The 17,704-nt window shown below is 31.9% G+C and overlaps 1 protein-coding gene across 2 annotated transcripts; it reads right to left on the reverse strand.

Moving 5' to 3' along the window:
• Positions 1-56: 56 nt before the first annotated feature.
• On the reverse strand, positions 57-10,086 carry LOC114390843 (pre-rRNA-processing protein esf1-like). 2 transcript variants are annotated; one of them, XM_028351740.1, is made up of 10 exons: positions 9,830-10,086; positions 6,565-6,742; positions 6,113-6,209; positions 5,349-5,905; positions 5,178-5,249; positions 4,834-5,057; positions 2,648-2,810; positions 2,324-2,452; positions 1,203-1,894; positions 57-805 (listed from the first exon to the last, which is right to left on the reverse strand). In XM_028351740.1, exons 4-10 carry the CDS (start codon positions 5,886-5,888, stop codon positions 505-507), a joined length of 2,121 nt encoding a protein of 706 aa, XP_028207541.1. In that variant the 5' UTR covers positions 5,889-5,905; positions 6,113-6,209; positions 6,565-6,742; positions 9,830-10,086; the 3' UTR covers positions 57-504. The 2 variants fall into 2 exon arrangements, with proteins under 2 accessions (XP_028207541.1, XP_028207542.1); XM_028351741.1 differs by having other exon boundaries at positions 6,113-6,307.
• Positions 10,087-17,704: the final 7,618 nt, after the last annotated feature.

The following is a 17,704-nucleotide window of genomic DNA, read 5'->3' on the forward strand; positions in this document are numbered from 1 at the left end:
AAGGAGTACGTTAATAGCAGTTAGCTGGCATCCTACATACACTTGATCTAGTAAAATCACCAAAATACAACTTAATCTTTGATATGTGCAAACTTAACAAGAAAAATAATTTTATTATACAACCCAGAAGAGAAAACACAGCAGTCAATTGTAAAGGAATATTTTCAAATCTAGGTTGACATAAAGCTATAACTGCTAATAAAATGATGGTGATCATGGCACAACCATAAAACGGATGCAAGCTTCAAGACTATATCAAACTCATTAATTTATGCCGTACTACAATTAGTTGCAACAAAACAAAAATGGATGATTTGAACAGGAACGAGACATTCAACGTCTTGGCAGAAGATTAAACTACCTGAACATCCATTGCTAATCTTCTGTCTACACTTCTTTCATAATTCTGCTAAGATCCTTTTTCCCCTGCTGGGTTTCTACAACACATAAAAGAGGCCAATTCCCCTCCATTCAAGTGTGTTAATTGAACCACAAGGTTCAGAACTAGTGCCTCTTTTTCTTCATACCTTTAATGTGAGATTTTCCATCTTTCATTGTCTTATCATCAGAGGGTAACTGAACTTGCTTTGATTTCATCTTAATTGATTTAACCAATGATGATAATTCATATTTATCTTTCGTTGACTTCAAAGCATCTAATCTTTCTTCCTCACCCTTCTTCATCATGCCAGAATCATCAAAAGACAATTGCATTCCTTTTACTTTTGTAGGCTCCCTTTCCGCTGGTGGATCTGCATTATCCTTCTGTTGCTTCTGTGCTAGCTGCCTGGCATATGTTGCACTCCTGCAAACATATTTTGGAAGAACAAAATAAAATAGTGAGTTAGCTACATTAAAAACAGCATATACGAGCTTCTTGAACCAGAGTATAATCACAGAGATCAAGAACATCCAATCTTGGCAATTATAACTAGTGTCCCACAAGTTAAACATACAAATATTAGCAGGTCAACCAGTTAAGAACAAGTCTTGCTGCCAGCTGCATGTAACTTTTAGTTGAAAGAAAATTATCATGGAAAGAAATACATTTTCAATATTTGATAGAAAAATACGTCATGTTCACCCTATGGGAGATAAATGGTCATGATGAAAAACTAGAAGTTGACACTTCTCAAACTGTTTTGCAGCTATCTACAATTACCCATTAGTAGAACACAAAAGCACTATACAACAGAAAATACCTTTTAAATTGTGGATTGGTAGGGTCAATTGCATAGTCAGGTGAGAAAAGCGCTGAAAAACGTGGATCATCGTATGCATTACTTGGTATCTTCTCCTCATCAATACTATTCTCCGTCCTTTTGCCCTTGCCTTTTTTAAATTTTAGATTATATCCCTTGAGACCAGTATCTGTCCCCTTATCATCAGCAAGCAGCAGTTCAAGCTCCTCTTTGCTTGCTTCGTCTAGCCCATTCATCTCTTTAGGTTCTTCGTCTTTATTTTCAAGCTTCTTCCTCTTCTTAACAGCAGGCTCCTCAATGAAGAAGTCATCTGCTTCTTCAGTTGCCTCTTGATCAGTATCATCGCTATCATCATCATCTGATGAATACTTTCTTTTGTTTTTCCTGGTTTTCTTTTTCTCACATTTTTTCCTCAAATGTGCATCCCAAACTGTTTCTGATTTTTTATCCTTCTTTTCCATAATATGTTTGCTTAAATCTTCCAAACCTGTATTGAAGGTGACCTCCATATTCTGGACATTATCATGTTCATTGCCTCCATCTGAATCATCACCGGCCTGGAGCAAAGCACGGTACTTAGCTCGTTTTTTTGCCCTTTTATCAGGCTGATCATCTGTCTCATTATTATCCTTGCTATCATCACTTTCACTCTCATCAGATGTTAAGAATTCCTTCACTTCCATCTGAGCTAGCTATTAAAGAGGAAGAGAAGATAAGATAAAAAAAAAGTTCAATATGAAGCAAATACCAAAAAACAAATAAATCAATATATAAAAAAGTAATATACAAGAATATCCATGCTTCTCAATTTCTGCTTACACGCAGATAGAAAACAAATAGACGCATGTAATAAAAACATTGGTACTGTAAAATATTAAGCATATAAATGTGAGCATAACAGATATTTACACTAGTGGCATACATCAATTGTGCATATTTTCTTTGCAATATATATGAGGGATGTTTAAATAATTTTATATATAACACCATGTAGAAATGACTATATAAAAGATGGGAATACTCAAATCACAGAATAACAATATGCAAGCCAAGAATTTTTCAAAAAGGAAAAAAGAAAGCATTCACAACATATACAGCAGGTTACGACAAAGCAAGCTGACCTGATCATCAGTGAATTTCTGTTTCAATGTCTTTGCACGAAGAGGTTCATCATCATCCCAAGTAAGATTAACCTCACTGTGCTGAAGTGCTCGAGAATAGAAATCTTTACACTCATAATTTGCAGGTACCTGAGAAAAGGAATCAAAATTTGCCAATAATTGTTATACTGCATAAATACAGCATATGTACATGAAAGTGTGCATGCACACACGTATAGAGACCAATATGAATTTAAATAGTTCACTCCACCTCAATCAATTTTCTAAATGCATTTTCGAATCTGGCATACTAATGAATGTCAACTACAATCAAATCTTAAATACCTCAGTAGCAACATCCCGAGGCGGGTGTTTGAATTCCATGTTGTCTGGAATAAACCTTAAATCAAGTGCATTTGATGACTGTTTTAACTCAAGACCATCACATTCTTTGTAAATGTAATTTGCTGTGGCACTTGAGTCACATTCCACCACAGCAAAATAGTACCTGGGAAGCAGAGAAAGAATAAAGATATAGTATGATAAGAGAAAAAAAGAGATACAAATGTAAATTACATGGTAAACATATCTATTAAAATACTGAATTTGGAATGCTGAAAAGGCCCCTTCAGTTTTCTTAGTTGTACATTATAGATGGATACATGTATCTATCTGTGATGCTCGGACTCAGGTATGAGCATCTGACTCGGGTATGGATCCAATTGTCGGACCTGTGAAATTCTAATTTCGGGGACATGTTTTAGAAGGGTCCAAATCTTGGATATGAACTCGGGGACACGTTTTTATGATTCTAGGTTTTGGGAGGAAGGATTAAAGAAAAGAAAGAAAGAGTTATCTTACCTGGAAAAAAACACAGGCGCTGGAGAATGGAGTGGAGAAGAAGGCTTGATGGTTCTTAGTTTTGGTAGGAAGGGTTTACGTAGAGAAGTTTTGGGAGGAAGGGTTGAAAGCAACAGAAATAAAAACTCACAAGGCACATGAGCCCAATTTTAAAAAGGCACGTGAGTTTTAGTAGTAGTACTATATAAAACAAAAGCAAATCTTAACCCTTATTTTATGTTTGGCAAAATTGTAAATTTGGTCCCCCTATTTGTCTCAAAATTGCAAATTTAGTCCCCCTATAATTTAATTCACGAATTTAGTTCCCCAGTTTTTTGCAATCCCATTATTTCAATTCTCAATCCTGAAATTAGACGTTGACTATTAATTGTTTTCCTTGACCGTCACATGTCGCGCTTTTATTGGAGGTTGACGTTAATTAGGTGCACGAAATTAACGTCCAATAAAAGTGAGACACGTGGCAATTAAGGCTAGCAATTAACAATCAACGTCCAATTTCGGGGTTGGGCACTGAAATAACAGAATTGCAAAATACTAGGGGACTAAATTTGTGAATTAAATTATAAGAGGACCAAAATCGAATTGAGACAAATAGGGGGACCAAATTTGCAATTTTGCCTTTTTGTTTTATAAAGGCACGTGAGTCCAATCTACTCAATCTGAAATTGCCTCCATAGCTGCGGACTGAGAAACTTCGCCCCTCCGTAAGATGCACAACGTACACAACAGCCGTGGGGAGCAAAGCGGACGCGATGGCGTTTTTTGTGGCTTCCCCCCGGGTCTGACTATCTTCTTGAGACTTCCTATTTATTTGATGACATGTCCTCTTTCTTCCCCCCGGGTCCGACCCATATTTTGTGTCGTGTCAACATGGGTATGGTGGGGGGAATAGGCGAGTCCGAGCATCACAGGTATCTATCACAGAACAGTTTACTCAAACCCATATATGAATAAGCATAACAATATGTATGACATGTGAGACGTTAGACATATGTCTTGACATACAAGAGTGAATAACAATATGTGCTTCTAAGACCTTCTAATCTTGAGACCCACCCATCTGGATCATCACCATAAAACACGAATCCACTTAGTTGGGAAACGATATAGTCATTAGACTAAGGTGTCAGAGGTCCTCCACCAGAACTTGGTTCCCCTTTACCATCATGAAGAACTCCAGAAGCAGTGAAGCATTAAATGTTGATTCTAGCAAAGTGGCAATCATCATTGGCTTAGGAAAGCTACGAGGGACTCAAAAATGTCCCATACATCATCAAGGAACTCAGTTTGACTGAATGATCTTGGGCCTGATCTTAGCCATCTGATGGGTATTTGGATCATGAAATCCATTAGCTTCCCATGTGTTTTGGGGAGCTTTATGCCCATCAGAATGCATGAAATTAAAATTTTATTGATCTTACTGATATCATGCTAGATTATAAGAAAATATTCCTTATTCCAGAACATTATATCATAAGACATATGCGTTGATGTAATGAGTTCTAGAAGGAAAAAGTTATTTTATAACAAATGATAGAAAGCACTATAAACTGATAAAATTAATATAAGTAATACTTAATACATGGTGAAAATGTATATGACAGCTTTATCTAAATGCAGTTAAGTGAAGCCAATATATCCATTTACAAGTGATTTTGATAGTTATTTACCGCATCCTGCTCTTCTCATATGCACGCAGTTTCTCATTGTCAATGTCATCATTGCTGCTATCTTCATCATTTTTTTCATCTTCATCATCAAATAGACCAATAGGTCCATGAACTTCCTCCTCTTTCATACGTTGAAGACCAAACTCAGATGGATAGACCGTTACCGATTTGATCAGTCCATTAGGTGGGACAAATGAGCTTAACAATACATACAAATCAACAGCCTAGCAAAAACAACACAAGTGACATTTTAGCCAAACTTGTTCCAACACACTCAAATTAAATATTTCTCATATTAAAATTTATTGCAGCAAATGCATACTAGACTTGAAATACGTGCATACCTTAACATATCTCCAGTCCATGTTAACAACCGCAACCCTATGAGTTTCTTTGTCAATCGTTGCTATGTCTTCCTGTCCACACAATAATAATTCAAAAGGACCAATCGATGTTAAAAACAGCATCACACAAATTAGAGATGAGAAAATTTCAATTAAAATGCAATACAGTACATGGACATCAGAGGCTTCTTCCTCGTAAACTTCCTCATCTGCACCTTCATCTGTATCTGTGTCCACATCAGACTCTGATTCACTGGTTTCTTCTGACTCAGATTCACTGGTCTCTTCTAATTCAGTTCCTTTGTCACTCTCCAGTTTCATTCGATTGGCTTTCACCAATTCCTCTTCATTATCTTCTTCCTCATCACTACTCTGCTCAACTTCCTTTTCATCAACTTTGTAGTAATGGCGCAGAGAACCAAGCTGAGAGGTTGGGTTGTTCTTGGGCTTGCCTCTCTTGTCAATAAGAGCAGAAGAGGGCAAAAAACTCTTGTGAGTGAACATGCGGTTGAAGCGAGAGTCAATGGCCACCTTCGTTTCACGCTTTGGAGCCTCACGAAACCGAGGATCCGTGTGAGCCTTTGAATATCGAGGATCACTGATAATGATAACCTTGGCATCACCAGTGGATGAATGATTTGAATTCAAATTATCCTTAAACTTCTTCCTTTTGTCCTTGTGGTTCTTCCCGTTTGCATTTTTGGATCCCATTATGCTCTAGTTGAACACTGTCAATAGAAGAAAGTTAAGGCTAGGATTTATCGGATATGTTCCAGTAGTCTCATACACCAAAAAACGCATTGAACTCACATAAACACAGAGTTAAACTCGAAAACACCAATTAATTGCTTTGCAAGGGGCAATGTAATCAAGACTCAGCTTCCAACTAAAACCAATAAAATGAATCTAGAAACCTTTAAAAAAAGATTTGGTACCTGAATTTTTCACAGCTTCCAATTCAAATGAATGAATCACCCAAAAACCAATGAGCTAACTGCTACACTGTTGAACACATGAATAGGCAGCAGGACGCTGCAGAAAACAAAGGTTTCGAGAGTTCTGAGTTTCGAGTAGGATCGCCATCAACAAAACAAGCATCGTATATTGGCATTGCCCGAGTAAGCAGAACACTACATAGAAATACAGAATCACATGTGCAAGCAAACATATTCTTAATCTCGAGAAGCGGTTAACACCAAAATAAATTCCAAGGAAATTGCATAGAATAAACAGGTCGAGTTTGCTTCACAATCCCACCATTACAAAAAAATCAATTCCACCAAAGGAAAATAAAAAGAAACCAACCAATCAATCAACACTTCTTTTTTTCCAAAAAATTCAAAAAGATCTTAGACATGATAATTGAAGACACGAAGTAGTGTCGAACCTTTTCACCGCTCGATTGTGTGCTGGAACGGTTGTGCCAGAGAACAAATCGTTGCTCAGCAGAACAGAGGGACGAAACCGGGGAAGAAGAACGGCGCAGAGTGTGGTGAAATAGGACCAGCAAATAGCAATAGGGTTCCCTTTTTCCTTCTCAATTTCAAATTTTTCACGGATTACCTCTGCGTCAACCTTTTAGTTAATTTCAAATTTATAAAACATACTTAAAAAATACACCTAAATATATTTTATACCTATAGTTCCTTTTTTCACTTATTATATTTTTAATCTTAAATATTTGTATGTTTGATTTTCAAACATGTTATCTTCTAAGTGATAAAGCGACAAACTAATAAAATAGTTAATATAATACATAGGGATAGGGATGTGCACAAATTAGTTCGATAAAAAATTGAATTGATTTTAACATGTTGAATTTTATATCAAAATAATCAAACTTGATTTATTAATTAATTTAAAATTAAACTTGTTTTAAAAATTTAATTATGAACTGAACTGATTTTTAATCAATTTTAAATTAATTTTAAGAGTCAAATTAGTTTTAAATTAGTTTTTGAACTATTTTCTTCAAATGAAAAAAAATATATTCAAATAAAAACCAGTTAATCCATTTGGTTTTGTAAAAATAATTTTATTAACTGAATTGATTTTATAAAATAATATATTATTCTTTCTTGAACTAATTCAAAAAGTAAAAAATGAACTGATTTATGTTGGGTTATCATCCTATTCCATCCGAATCGATTTTTTCATACACTTAATCTCCCCTTGATATTAAGACCCAAGTATTCTTTATTACTATGTCACTCCTAGCTTTTACAAATAATATATGTTTGATAGAAAATGTACTCTAATAAGTCAAAGAGTATTTACACAATAGGCTTGAATACAATGAAACTCGCTAACTAAGTAAAGTTTAGATTCACTCAATTCGCTCAAGTTTCTTTCATCCAATGGGTTGACAACGTTACAACTCTTGTTCATTTTATTTCAAAATATTCTCTTGCGATTCAACAACCTTAACACAATACATCTTCAGGCTTTATATAGACTTCAGAGCTTCGATCCGTTGAGAGATTCCAACTAACCGTTGTCTAATAACTTTGGCGTTTGACACGAGGTCATTACTATGCACATAGAGAGGAGACCACAAACACTTTCTGCAGCATATCTTCATAGTAGTGCAGTTTGTCAGTGTCGCCTAATGCTTAGAACTGACTTTCAACATACAGATCGAAAGAAATATTAACAACGTAAGACAAAAAGAATTAAGAATGTTAAGACAAGACAATTTAAATATTCTATTTTGCATGCTATAGCACGAGTTTCTTACTGAGCCTATGGACATTACTTTCTTGTAATTGTTTTCATTTCTTGAGGATCGAGTAACTGCTCCATTGTTTTTGCATTGTGGGCCTAGTGGGAAAGCACTTATCTTTTCAAAATTGGACGCAAAAGCAGTTTTAAGGCTATAAAAGGTTCTTCCCCCTAGCTTGATTATCCCTTTACAAGCTAAATACGGAAGTTGTTTTCCAAAGGGCTTAATCCTTCTTTTATGCGGTTGCTTGTTTTCTTAATGCTTTATAAAAAAAAATAACAAAAAAAGTTTCATGTCCTTTTTAGGTTTCGGCCTTTAAACTATTTAAACAACAACCAAAATAACTACAAAATTACGATTAAAGAGTTTTTTAAGCTATTTTATCTTTATTTTCTAGTAAATATGCATGAGTGTATTGGGAAATACCCAAGTCCCACATCGGCTGCCTCAATCCTTGGAGTGCGACTTATATATCTGTTGGGCAACTTCACTTAATGTCAATTGGTTTTAAGATGAAATCTAACATATGAATCAGAAGCCGTTCATGGAGGTCATCAAAATTGATTGGGGTGTCCCTTGCATTCACGGCATCAATGATTGCTCTATAGCCGTCGTCGAGACCGTGTAAGACATAATCAGTCATGTCTTCAACAGAAACAGGAGAGCCAAGTGATGCAAGGAGATCTGCAGTTTGCTTTAGGTGATGCATATAGGTAGTGATGGATTGGGTACCTTTGGAAGCCGTACGGAGACGTTCCTTTAACTGCTTGAGATGATTGCGACGAGTACCCACCATTTGTGGTTCACGCACCAAGCCCAATAAGTGTTGGGTGTGAAGGGGGTGTATTGGGAAATACCCAAGTCCCACATCAGCTGCCTCAATCCTTGGAGTGCGGTTTATATATCTGTTGGGCAACTTCACTTAATGCCAATTGGTTTTAAGGCCTCAAATCCTTGGAGTGCGGTTTATATATCTGTTGGGCAACTTCACTTAATGCCAATTGGTTTTAAGATGAAATCTAACAGAGTGCCCATGGTTATATGTGAAAATTGATAAAATTTACAAGTACTTGCTTAACGGATATTTCCATGGATATTGGAATTGGCACAACGTGAATATTAGGCATGCAAGCCGGGTAACTAACAAAGTTTAACATTTTTAATACTCAAACTTAATACTACTAATCATTATTATTTTTATTTGGCTTTTATCACATACTTAATTTGATTGTTAAAAAAACGTAAAATTAAGTCACTAGTAAACATTCTTTAAAAGTGATAAAGCGACAAACATGTTAAAAATTTTTAATACTCAAACTTAATACTACTAATCATTATTTTTATTTTATACCTATAGTTCCTTTTTTCACTTATTTTATTTTTAATCTTAAATATTTGTATGTTTGATTTTCAAACATGTTATCATCTAAGTGATAAAGTGACAAACTAATAAAATAGTTAATATAATACATAGGGATGTGAAAAAAAAAATTGAATTGAATTGATTTTAAATTGTTTTAACATGTTGAATTTTATATTAAAATAATCAAACTGATTTATAAATTAATTTAAAATCAAACTTGTTTTAAAAATTTAATTATGAACTGAAATAATTTTTAATTAATTTTAAGAGTCGAATTAGTTTTAAATTAGTTTTTGAACTATTTTCTTCAAATGAAAAAAATATATTTAAATAAAAACCAGTTAATCCATTTGGTTTTGTAAAAATAATTTTATTAACTGAATTGATTTTATAAAATAATATATTATTCTTTCTTGAACTAATTCAAAAAGTAAAAAATGAACTGATTTATGTTGGGTTATCATTCTATCCCATCCGAATCGGTTTTTTCATACACCAAGATTCACGGTTTTAGTGGCTCTTGCAAATTAACAACAAACATGAATGCAAAACTTCATGTAATCTTACATGGACTCCGGGCTACGTGGAATGCAGAGTATAAAGAGATCATCTGCAAATCAGACTCTCTGATGGTGATTCAACGACTCATAGATACAGCTAACTTCACCTTCACCCATACGCAACGATCATCAGGAAGATTCAAAGGTTCCTTCCACTCCCTTGGAACCTCTCCTTTGTGCATGTTCTGAGACATGGCAATCAATATTGTGCTCATTGGTTAGCGGAAAGTGGAGCTTCTTCATCCTCCCAGTTGTTGACTTTTCAGAGTTGTCCTTCCCAGTTGCAACATCTTTTGTTGGCTGATGCTTTAGGCTCTCCCTTTGTTCGGGAGTAGTTTCCCCTTTCCTTCCTTGTTGTCTTTTATTTCCCAATGATAAAAAAAATGGATTTGCAAGCTGAGATTTAACTAATTTATAACTAAAAAAAAATCATACTACCAAAGGTTTTCATTTTACATGTTTGAATAAACACAGTAAGTGTGTAATCAAAAGTTTTTTCACTGAGAAACTTGAACTCTCCATCAACGTACTAATCCCATAAAGTACAACAATTCCTTCATTTCTCTATTAAAAAGTATGACATAAAATGTCAATTATTTTCCAATAATTAGCATACAAAATATACTTAAAGTACTGAGTTAAAAAAAAGATTAATATACTTATAGTACTAAGAAATTTTACATAATCAATAAAATTTAAGGCATTATTTTGATCAAGTCAACTGTTTCTAATTTATAACTTATTGTATTGAAAGTGACAAAAACAAATTACTCACTCTAATATTTTAAATTCTAGTATACCAATTATTAAAAATCCAAATATCACACAATAATTATATTTACCCGTACATATTATTATTTAAGGGGTCTAATTCAGTTGGTTGAAGAAGGATATGTGAGTTGTTGTAAACTCCTTGACATTGTATACGATTCATATGGATAAAAAGAAATATACATATTATATAACAATTAACTTAGTATCTTGTGTAACACAGATATTAAATTCATATTTTATAATTTATAGAGTAATTTTTTAAAAAATTATTTGAAATTTTTATTATTATTAATTATCTAAAAAATGTGTTAATAGATATGTCAATAAATATATTAAATATATTTGTATATACATGTAGAAATTTGTTATGATTGAAAGTGTTATCTTAGGTAGGATTTTTTCCACTTTGGTGATGTCCATGCTCCCTTTTAACTTTTTAAAAAAAAAATTGATTTAGTACAATTTTTATTTTTTTATAAATAATGATCAAAAGATAAAAGAAAATAAATAAATAATAATTTTCTTAAAAATTGAATTCATACATTATTTTTGTTCACATAGAAATTTATATAAAAATACAAATAATTTTGATGTTATGTGTAAATTTTTTAATTTAATTTCATAAATAAAATTATAAGAAAATGTGATTCAAAATGGAACAAATTTAACATGAACAATAGAACAACTCATCTTAGTGTTATTCAATTCATTTTTGCTCTACCGTTCCAAAGAATAAAAAAAAAGAAGATAAATTTACCTTAAAAATATATAAGTTAAGCTAGTAAGGGGGTGTTTGGTTTGACTGTTTTCTGTTTTTATTTTAAGTGAAAACAGAAAATGGTGATAAAAATGTGTTTGATTATATTTTTGAAAACATTTTCAATGAAAATGAAAACAGGAAACAACCAGAAAATGAAAATAATAAAATTTCGTTTTCAGTGTTTTCAGTTCAAAACAGAAATTTCATTTTGAGTAAAATGAAAATGCGATGACAAGGAATGTAATTTTAAGCAAATCTAAAAATACAAAAAAAGAAAAGAAGTTAACATATCATAAATTTTCAGTGTTTTTATTTCCTAAAAACAGAAAACAAGAAGTCAAATCAAATATGTTTTCAGAATTCTAATCTTTTGAAAATGAAAACAGTTTTCAAAAAATGAAAACAGAAAATGAAATTGCAAACCAAACACACCTTAACATTTTGTATGATAGATTAACACTATGACAAATATCACAAGAAAGAGAAGGGTTGAATTGTAATTTAGCATAATTGTTGAAAACTTTTTCAAACCAACAAAGTTTATCGTCAGTGAAGATAACTTTGTAAGGAAGTGTAACAAACTTTGTTACAAGAACACTTTGGAATGATAGAAACGAGTTTGCAAAAGTGCAGTATATCTTAAGACAACTGAAACATAATTTATATTGGTTTGTCTCTGCCGCTAAGACTACATTCAGTTCTTGGTAAAACACAAAGTTTTTTATCTTTTCACGAGTTACAAGTATTGTGTCACGACCACTTACTCTTACAAATCAAACTCTACACCAAGTTTAATCAATACCCAATATTCTTTATTCTATTAAGCCATTGTTGGCTCTAAACAAATCAGACAAGATTTGTGGTTGAGGATTGCTCAGAGACTAACACAAGATCGTCTTACAGAAGCATATACAATCTAAGCACTTAGTCATTTTCTCTTAAGATGTTCAAAGTGTTTTGAAATCTTTTTCTAATCTTACAAGAATGTACTGAAAGTCTTTTTGAAGAAGAGTAAGAAATACTTTTACAAGAACTAGGCTTAGTCTTCAAAAACTTATAGTTTATATAGGCCTTGACTTATCCATTGTCTCATAATGGGTAGATCTTCCCTTGGTCTTCGTCTGATAAAAAGAAGGTGGTTGAGTGCATTTAATGTACATCTTTTCCTCATGCAAAAAGCTCTTCTCTTTGTTTAAGGCTTGCATGTACGAGATATCACGTTAGGTAATCACATCTTTGTGCGGAGTAGGTCTTGCATAACAGAGCTCTTCTTTTAATGGCATATCAGATCTTGACTTCATTTATTCTTCATAGAATTCGATAAATCTTAAGAGAATGTTCTACAGACAAAATCTTAGACACTATAGTAAATGAAGTATTAAATATTACACCATATGTAGTATCATATGAAAAACATCAAATGTAGATATTATAAAGATATCATGCAACATATTTTCTTTGTATTTGTTTGCATCTAATCAAAATAATTAAGGATCTTAATCTATCTTTTAAATGTAAACATCCTTTTGACTTAACAATATTGATTGAGTAATCTTTCATTAAAAAATTATCTTTTTTTTGCAAGCCAAAAATAAATATTTTATCTTTTATTTCATTTTAATTCAACTATGTTTGTTCTCATTTTGAATTAGCATAACCGAACCAAATATATAACAAAATATAATGAATGTTTTGATTGATTGTATTTAATATGAAGATATATAATGATGTTTTATTATCATAAATTATTAGAAAAATATTACCACAATTACAATCATGATTTATGATTTTGAATAAAAGAAATAAAATCTAATACTTTGAAACAACGTTCCTTTTTTGCTTCTTGTAGCTTTATTGAGTCTGTTGATATAGCTAATGCATTAATGGAGGGGGCATTCCCAAGTATGGGGATGCCTGACCCTCTAGAGAGAGTTCTAACTGATGAGGACCTTGACTAAGAGTTGAACCCTGAAGTGGAAGAAACATTGATGTTTCTTCACTCTCAACATGGTCCCAAACAGTCCAATAGTGAGGGGCTGGAATGAGACAATGTTCCAAAGCTAAAGCCTCGTATTGAGGAACCTCCTAAATTGGAGTTGAAGCCCTGTCCTTCCAACTTCAAATTTATCATTCCACCATCTTCTCTTCCAGTTATGACTGTTGCATGTTTACATGAAACTGAGGAGGATAAACTACTGTAAGTTTTCAAGGACAAGAGGAAAACCTTTGGGTGGAACATTCATGACATGAGGGTTTGGACCCCACACTTTACACCCACAAGATCAACACTAAAAAAGAATCCCTACCCAAATGGTCATCCCAATTGAAACACATTCCCAACATGATGGAAGTTATTAAAGAAGAGGATGCTAAGTCCACTGCCAAGATGAAGGCATACCATGAGGGATTCCAACAGGTGCAAACCATTGTGCATCTCTCCAACCTTTGAGCAACATCATCATGATATGTCAAGCTCATGACGTTAAACAAACACTTTCTAGAAGACAATCTGTGACTTGTATTCGCTTAATTTACATTTTATTGCAATTTTAATTTAGTTTATAAGACAATCTGCCTATCAGTATTATGACCTTGGTCAATTAACCACAACCCATGCATTCACCGTTAGTGACAACAATGGTCATTGTCATGTCCACCACGGTTGTGGTCATTTAATTAATAATAAAATAAATAATAAAAATGGGGGTGCTATATAAAGCACAGTGACTTCGTGTGATGTACTTAAAACACACTAGAAGGAAGGTTGAATAGTGTGATGGATAAAAATGTAGTCTTTCAAAAACTATATAACAAACTTTTCTCAAAACAATTATTAATGGACGAAGGGTTTCATCCAAGGGATTTGAAATAACTTTGTGCTTAGAAAACCAGTTCACAAGACTTGGATATGATAGTGCAGAAATGACTTAAAGAAAAGAATTATTTATATAAAAGAAGTAATGAAAACACAAAGGTTTTATACTAGTTCACTCCAACTTTTGGGCTACATCCAGTTCTCCTTCAAACCTTGAAGGGTTCCACTAATCAAATCCTTGATTATAATAAAGTATTCTTTATGTCACTTCTGGTTACAATGAGTACTCTCTAGGCCACTCTTGTCACTACACTTAATCTCCCCTTTATATTAAGACTCAAGTATTCTTTATTACTATGTCACTCCTGGCTTTTACAAATAGTATATGTTTGATAGAAAATATACTCTAATATGTCAAAGAGTATTTACACAATAGGCTTGAATACAATGAAACTCGCTAACTAAGCAAAGTTTAGATTCACTCAATTCGCTCAAGTTTATTTCATCCAATGGGTTGACAACGTTACAACTCTTGTTCATTTTATTTCAAAATATTCTCTTGCGATTCAATAACCTTAACACAATACATCTTCAGGCTTTATATAGACTTCAGAGCTTCGATCCGTTGAGAGATTCCAACTAACCGTTGTCTAATAGCTTTGGCGTTTGACTCGAGGTCGCTACTATGCACATAGAGAGGAGACCACAAACACTTTCTGCAGTATATCTTCAGAGTAATTGTTTTCATTTCTTGAGGATCGAGTAACTGCTCCATTGTTTTTGCATTGTGGGCCTAGTGGGAAAGCACTTATCTTTTCAGAATTGGACGCAAAAGCAGTTTTAAGGCTATAAAAGGTTCTGCCCCCTAGCTTGATTATCCCTTTACAAGCTAAATACGGAAGTTGTTTTCCAAAGGGCTTAATCCTTCTTTTATGCGGTTGCTTGTTTTCTTAATGCTTTATAAAAAAAAATAACAAAAAAAGTTTCATGTCCTTTTTAGGTTTCGGCCTTTAAACTATTTAAACAACAACCAAAATAACTACAAAATTACGATTAAAGAGTTTTTTAAGCTATTTTATCTTTATTTTCTAGTAAATATGCATGAGTGCCCATGGTTATATGTGAAAATTGATAAAATTTACAAGTATTTGCTTAACGGATATTTCCACGGATATTGGAATTGGCACAACGTGAATATTAGGCATGCAAGCCGGGTAACTTAGAGCTATTACCTATGTTTGCCTCGTTGTCACAGTAAACATCGAAGTTTTCTTTCTAAATATTAGAGTAGGTTTATGGTAAACGACAAAGTTTAACATTTTTAATACTCAAACTTAATACTACTAATCATTATTATTTTTATTTGGCTTTTATCACATACTTAATTTGATTGTTCAAAAAACGTAAAATTAAGTCACTAGTAAACATTCTTTAAAAGTTAAGATTACATTAATAATGTGAGATTATTAGATAGGAGGATGTGGCTCATAATCTAAATTTTGTTGTAGCATTTATCAAGAGACAGCAAATAACAGTGTTGCTCATGAATTAGTTAAGTAAGATAGGAGTATGATCACTAATCACAAGTATGGTCTACCACATGAAGAATTAGAAGAAAAAAAATGTGAAATCTTGAAATTATTTTATAAGAGTATAAATATGATCTTTGATTCATCTGATAAAACTTTGAACTCGTATTTTATGCATGTTGAAAAAATTGAATTTTTGTTTAGTAAAATTATGTTGATTTCATTAAATAAAAATTCATGTTTTATTTAAAATCTATATGTTAAATCTATATATAAAATTACCTTGAGTGCATTTAATATTATATACTAATTATCAAATTAGTTTAATTGATCATATATGAGCGAAAAATTATTAAATATCATGTATCCTATTCCTACCAGGGATCCAAAACTCTTAATTATGATGGTACCAAAATAATTAAATATCATGTAAAAGTAATTTTAAGACCATTATAAGAGAAATTAAAAAAAATCAATCATATAAAATATTTTATAAAAAAAAAAACTTATCCTAAATGGTGGTGGAAAAGGGATTCGAATTAATGTATCATGTAATTTTACACGTAAATATTGTCTCAAATTAGTATAATAAACAACTAATGTCATGTTTATTTTGACTGAAATTAAGGAAAATAATTATTCTTTAAAAATTTAGAAAAAAATTAACTAATTTTCAAATTATGTTAAACTAAACACACTAAGATGGTTAATATGTTAAAATAAACATGATAAAATGCATCTAAATATTATTACAAAAAAATAATATAATAATGTAAAATATTATTTAATTTTGAATGAGTTCTACAGTATATAAAAATATATAGAAATAAGTATATTTGGATTAATTTAATTTGAAGTAACGAAGGTTGCCATTTAAATATTTTGATTATAATATTTTTGTTAAAACAACTAATTTTATTATATATATATATATATATATATATATATAATGTTTATTTATTAATAAAAAAATCATAGTAACGAACAATAATTAGTTATATTATGCATAAACATGTCCAAGTGCTAGATGAGCATAATGTAAATTCTTGGATTATACTATACAAAAATAATGCATTTTTAGTAACTTACAATACTATAAAAATAAAAACTTTTTAAAACAGCTAAAAATGACTTTTTGAGATTAATAGTATGTAAAAGTCACCTTATAGAAAGTCATAATTTCTTAGATCGGTCATTTTGAAAAAAGTCAATCTTTTAGATTGGTCATTTTGAAAAAGTCACCTTATAAAAAGTCACATTTTAAATATAATTTTTTAGATAACCAATCTAAAAAATTAACTTTGTATTAGTTATTTGTTATAACGGATTTAGACCATTACCCTTTTAGATTGATTATAAACATATTCAATTTAAAAAGTTATTTTTTAAAAAATGTTATTACTTTTGTTTATTTTCTTCCCTATAATTTGAAAAACACACAACAGCCACACAACAACATTAAAACTATATACAAAGTTGATTATTATTGTTATGAAGCACGATTTCTAATAAAATTTATACAAGACAGATTAAACTATTAAAAAAAGAAATAAATTCAACTAATATACAATTAGACATGAGCAATGAAAAAAAATATAGACCTTAGTTCAAGGCTTGCTAAGTCGTGATCAGTGCTAGAAATAGAATGGTCCTGATAGTACAAAGAAACAAGAAATTAGTACCAAATAAGTGATGGCAAGTCTAAAATGATAAGACTTTGTGCAACATTCACTGAACTGGTACAAAACCATGAATATCTAACTCGGTGTTGTGACGGAGAAGTAACACTATTGCCACTTACTTTGCTTGTATCAGCCCATGTAATGCAAATAAAAAGTAGCTTTCTTTTAGACTAGGTGAACCTTACTAACTAAACAATCATGCTGAAACAAAGAAATCAATGATTTTCTTTTCTTAATTTCTTAATAGCATTCAGCCATCCCAATAAGCACCTTGTTTTATATTAAGAGGTGGATGAATAACTTTATAATAAAAATAGATATG

Source organism: Glycine soja, chromosome 16, assembly GCF_004193775.1.
Source record: "Glycine soja cultivar W05 chromosome 16, ASM419377v2, whole genome shotgun sequence".
In the NCBI taxonomy this organism is placed as follows: domain Eukaryota; kingdom Viridiplantae; phylum Streptophyta; class Magnoliopsida; order Fabales; family Fabaceae; genus Glycine; species Glycine soja.

Coding starts and splice junctions, on each gene's coding strand:
- LOC114390843 (XM_028351740.1), bottom strand. CDS start 5,888: ATGGGATCCAAAAATGCAAACGGGAAGAACCACAAGGACAAAAGGAAG. Junction 5,250..5,348: donor AAGAAGCCTCTGATGTCCAT/GTACTGTATTGC, acceptor TTGTGTGGACAG/GAAGACATAGCAACGATTGA. Junction 2,811..4,833: donor TATGAGAAGAGCAGGATGCG/GTAAATAACTAT, acceptor TCTGCTTCCCAG/GTACTATTTTGCTGTGGTGG.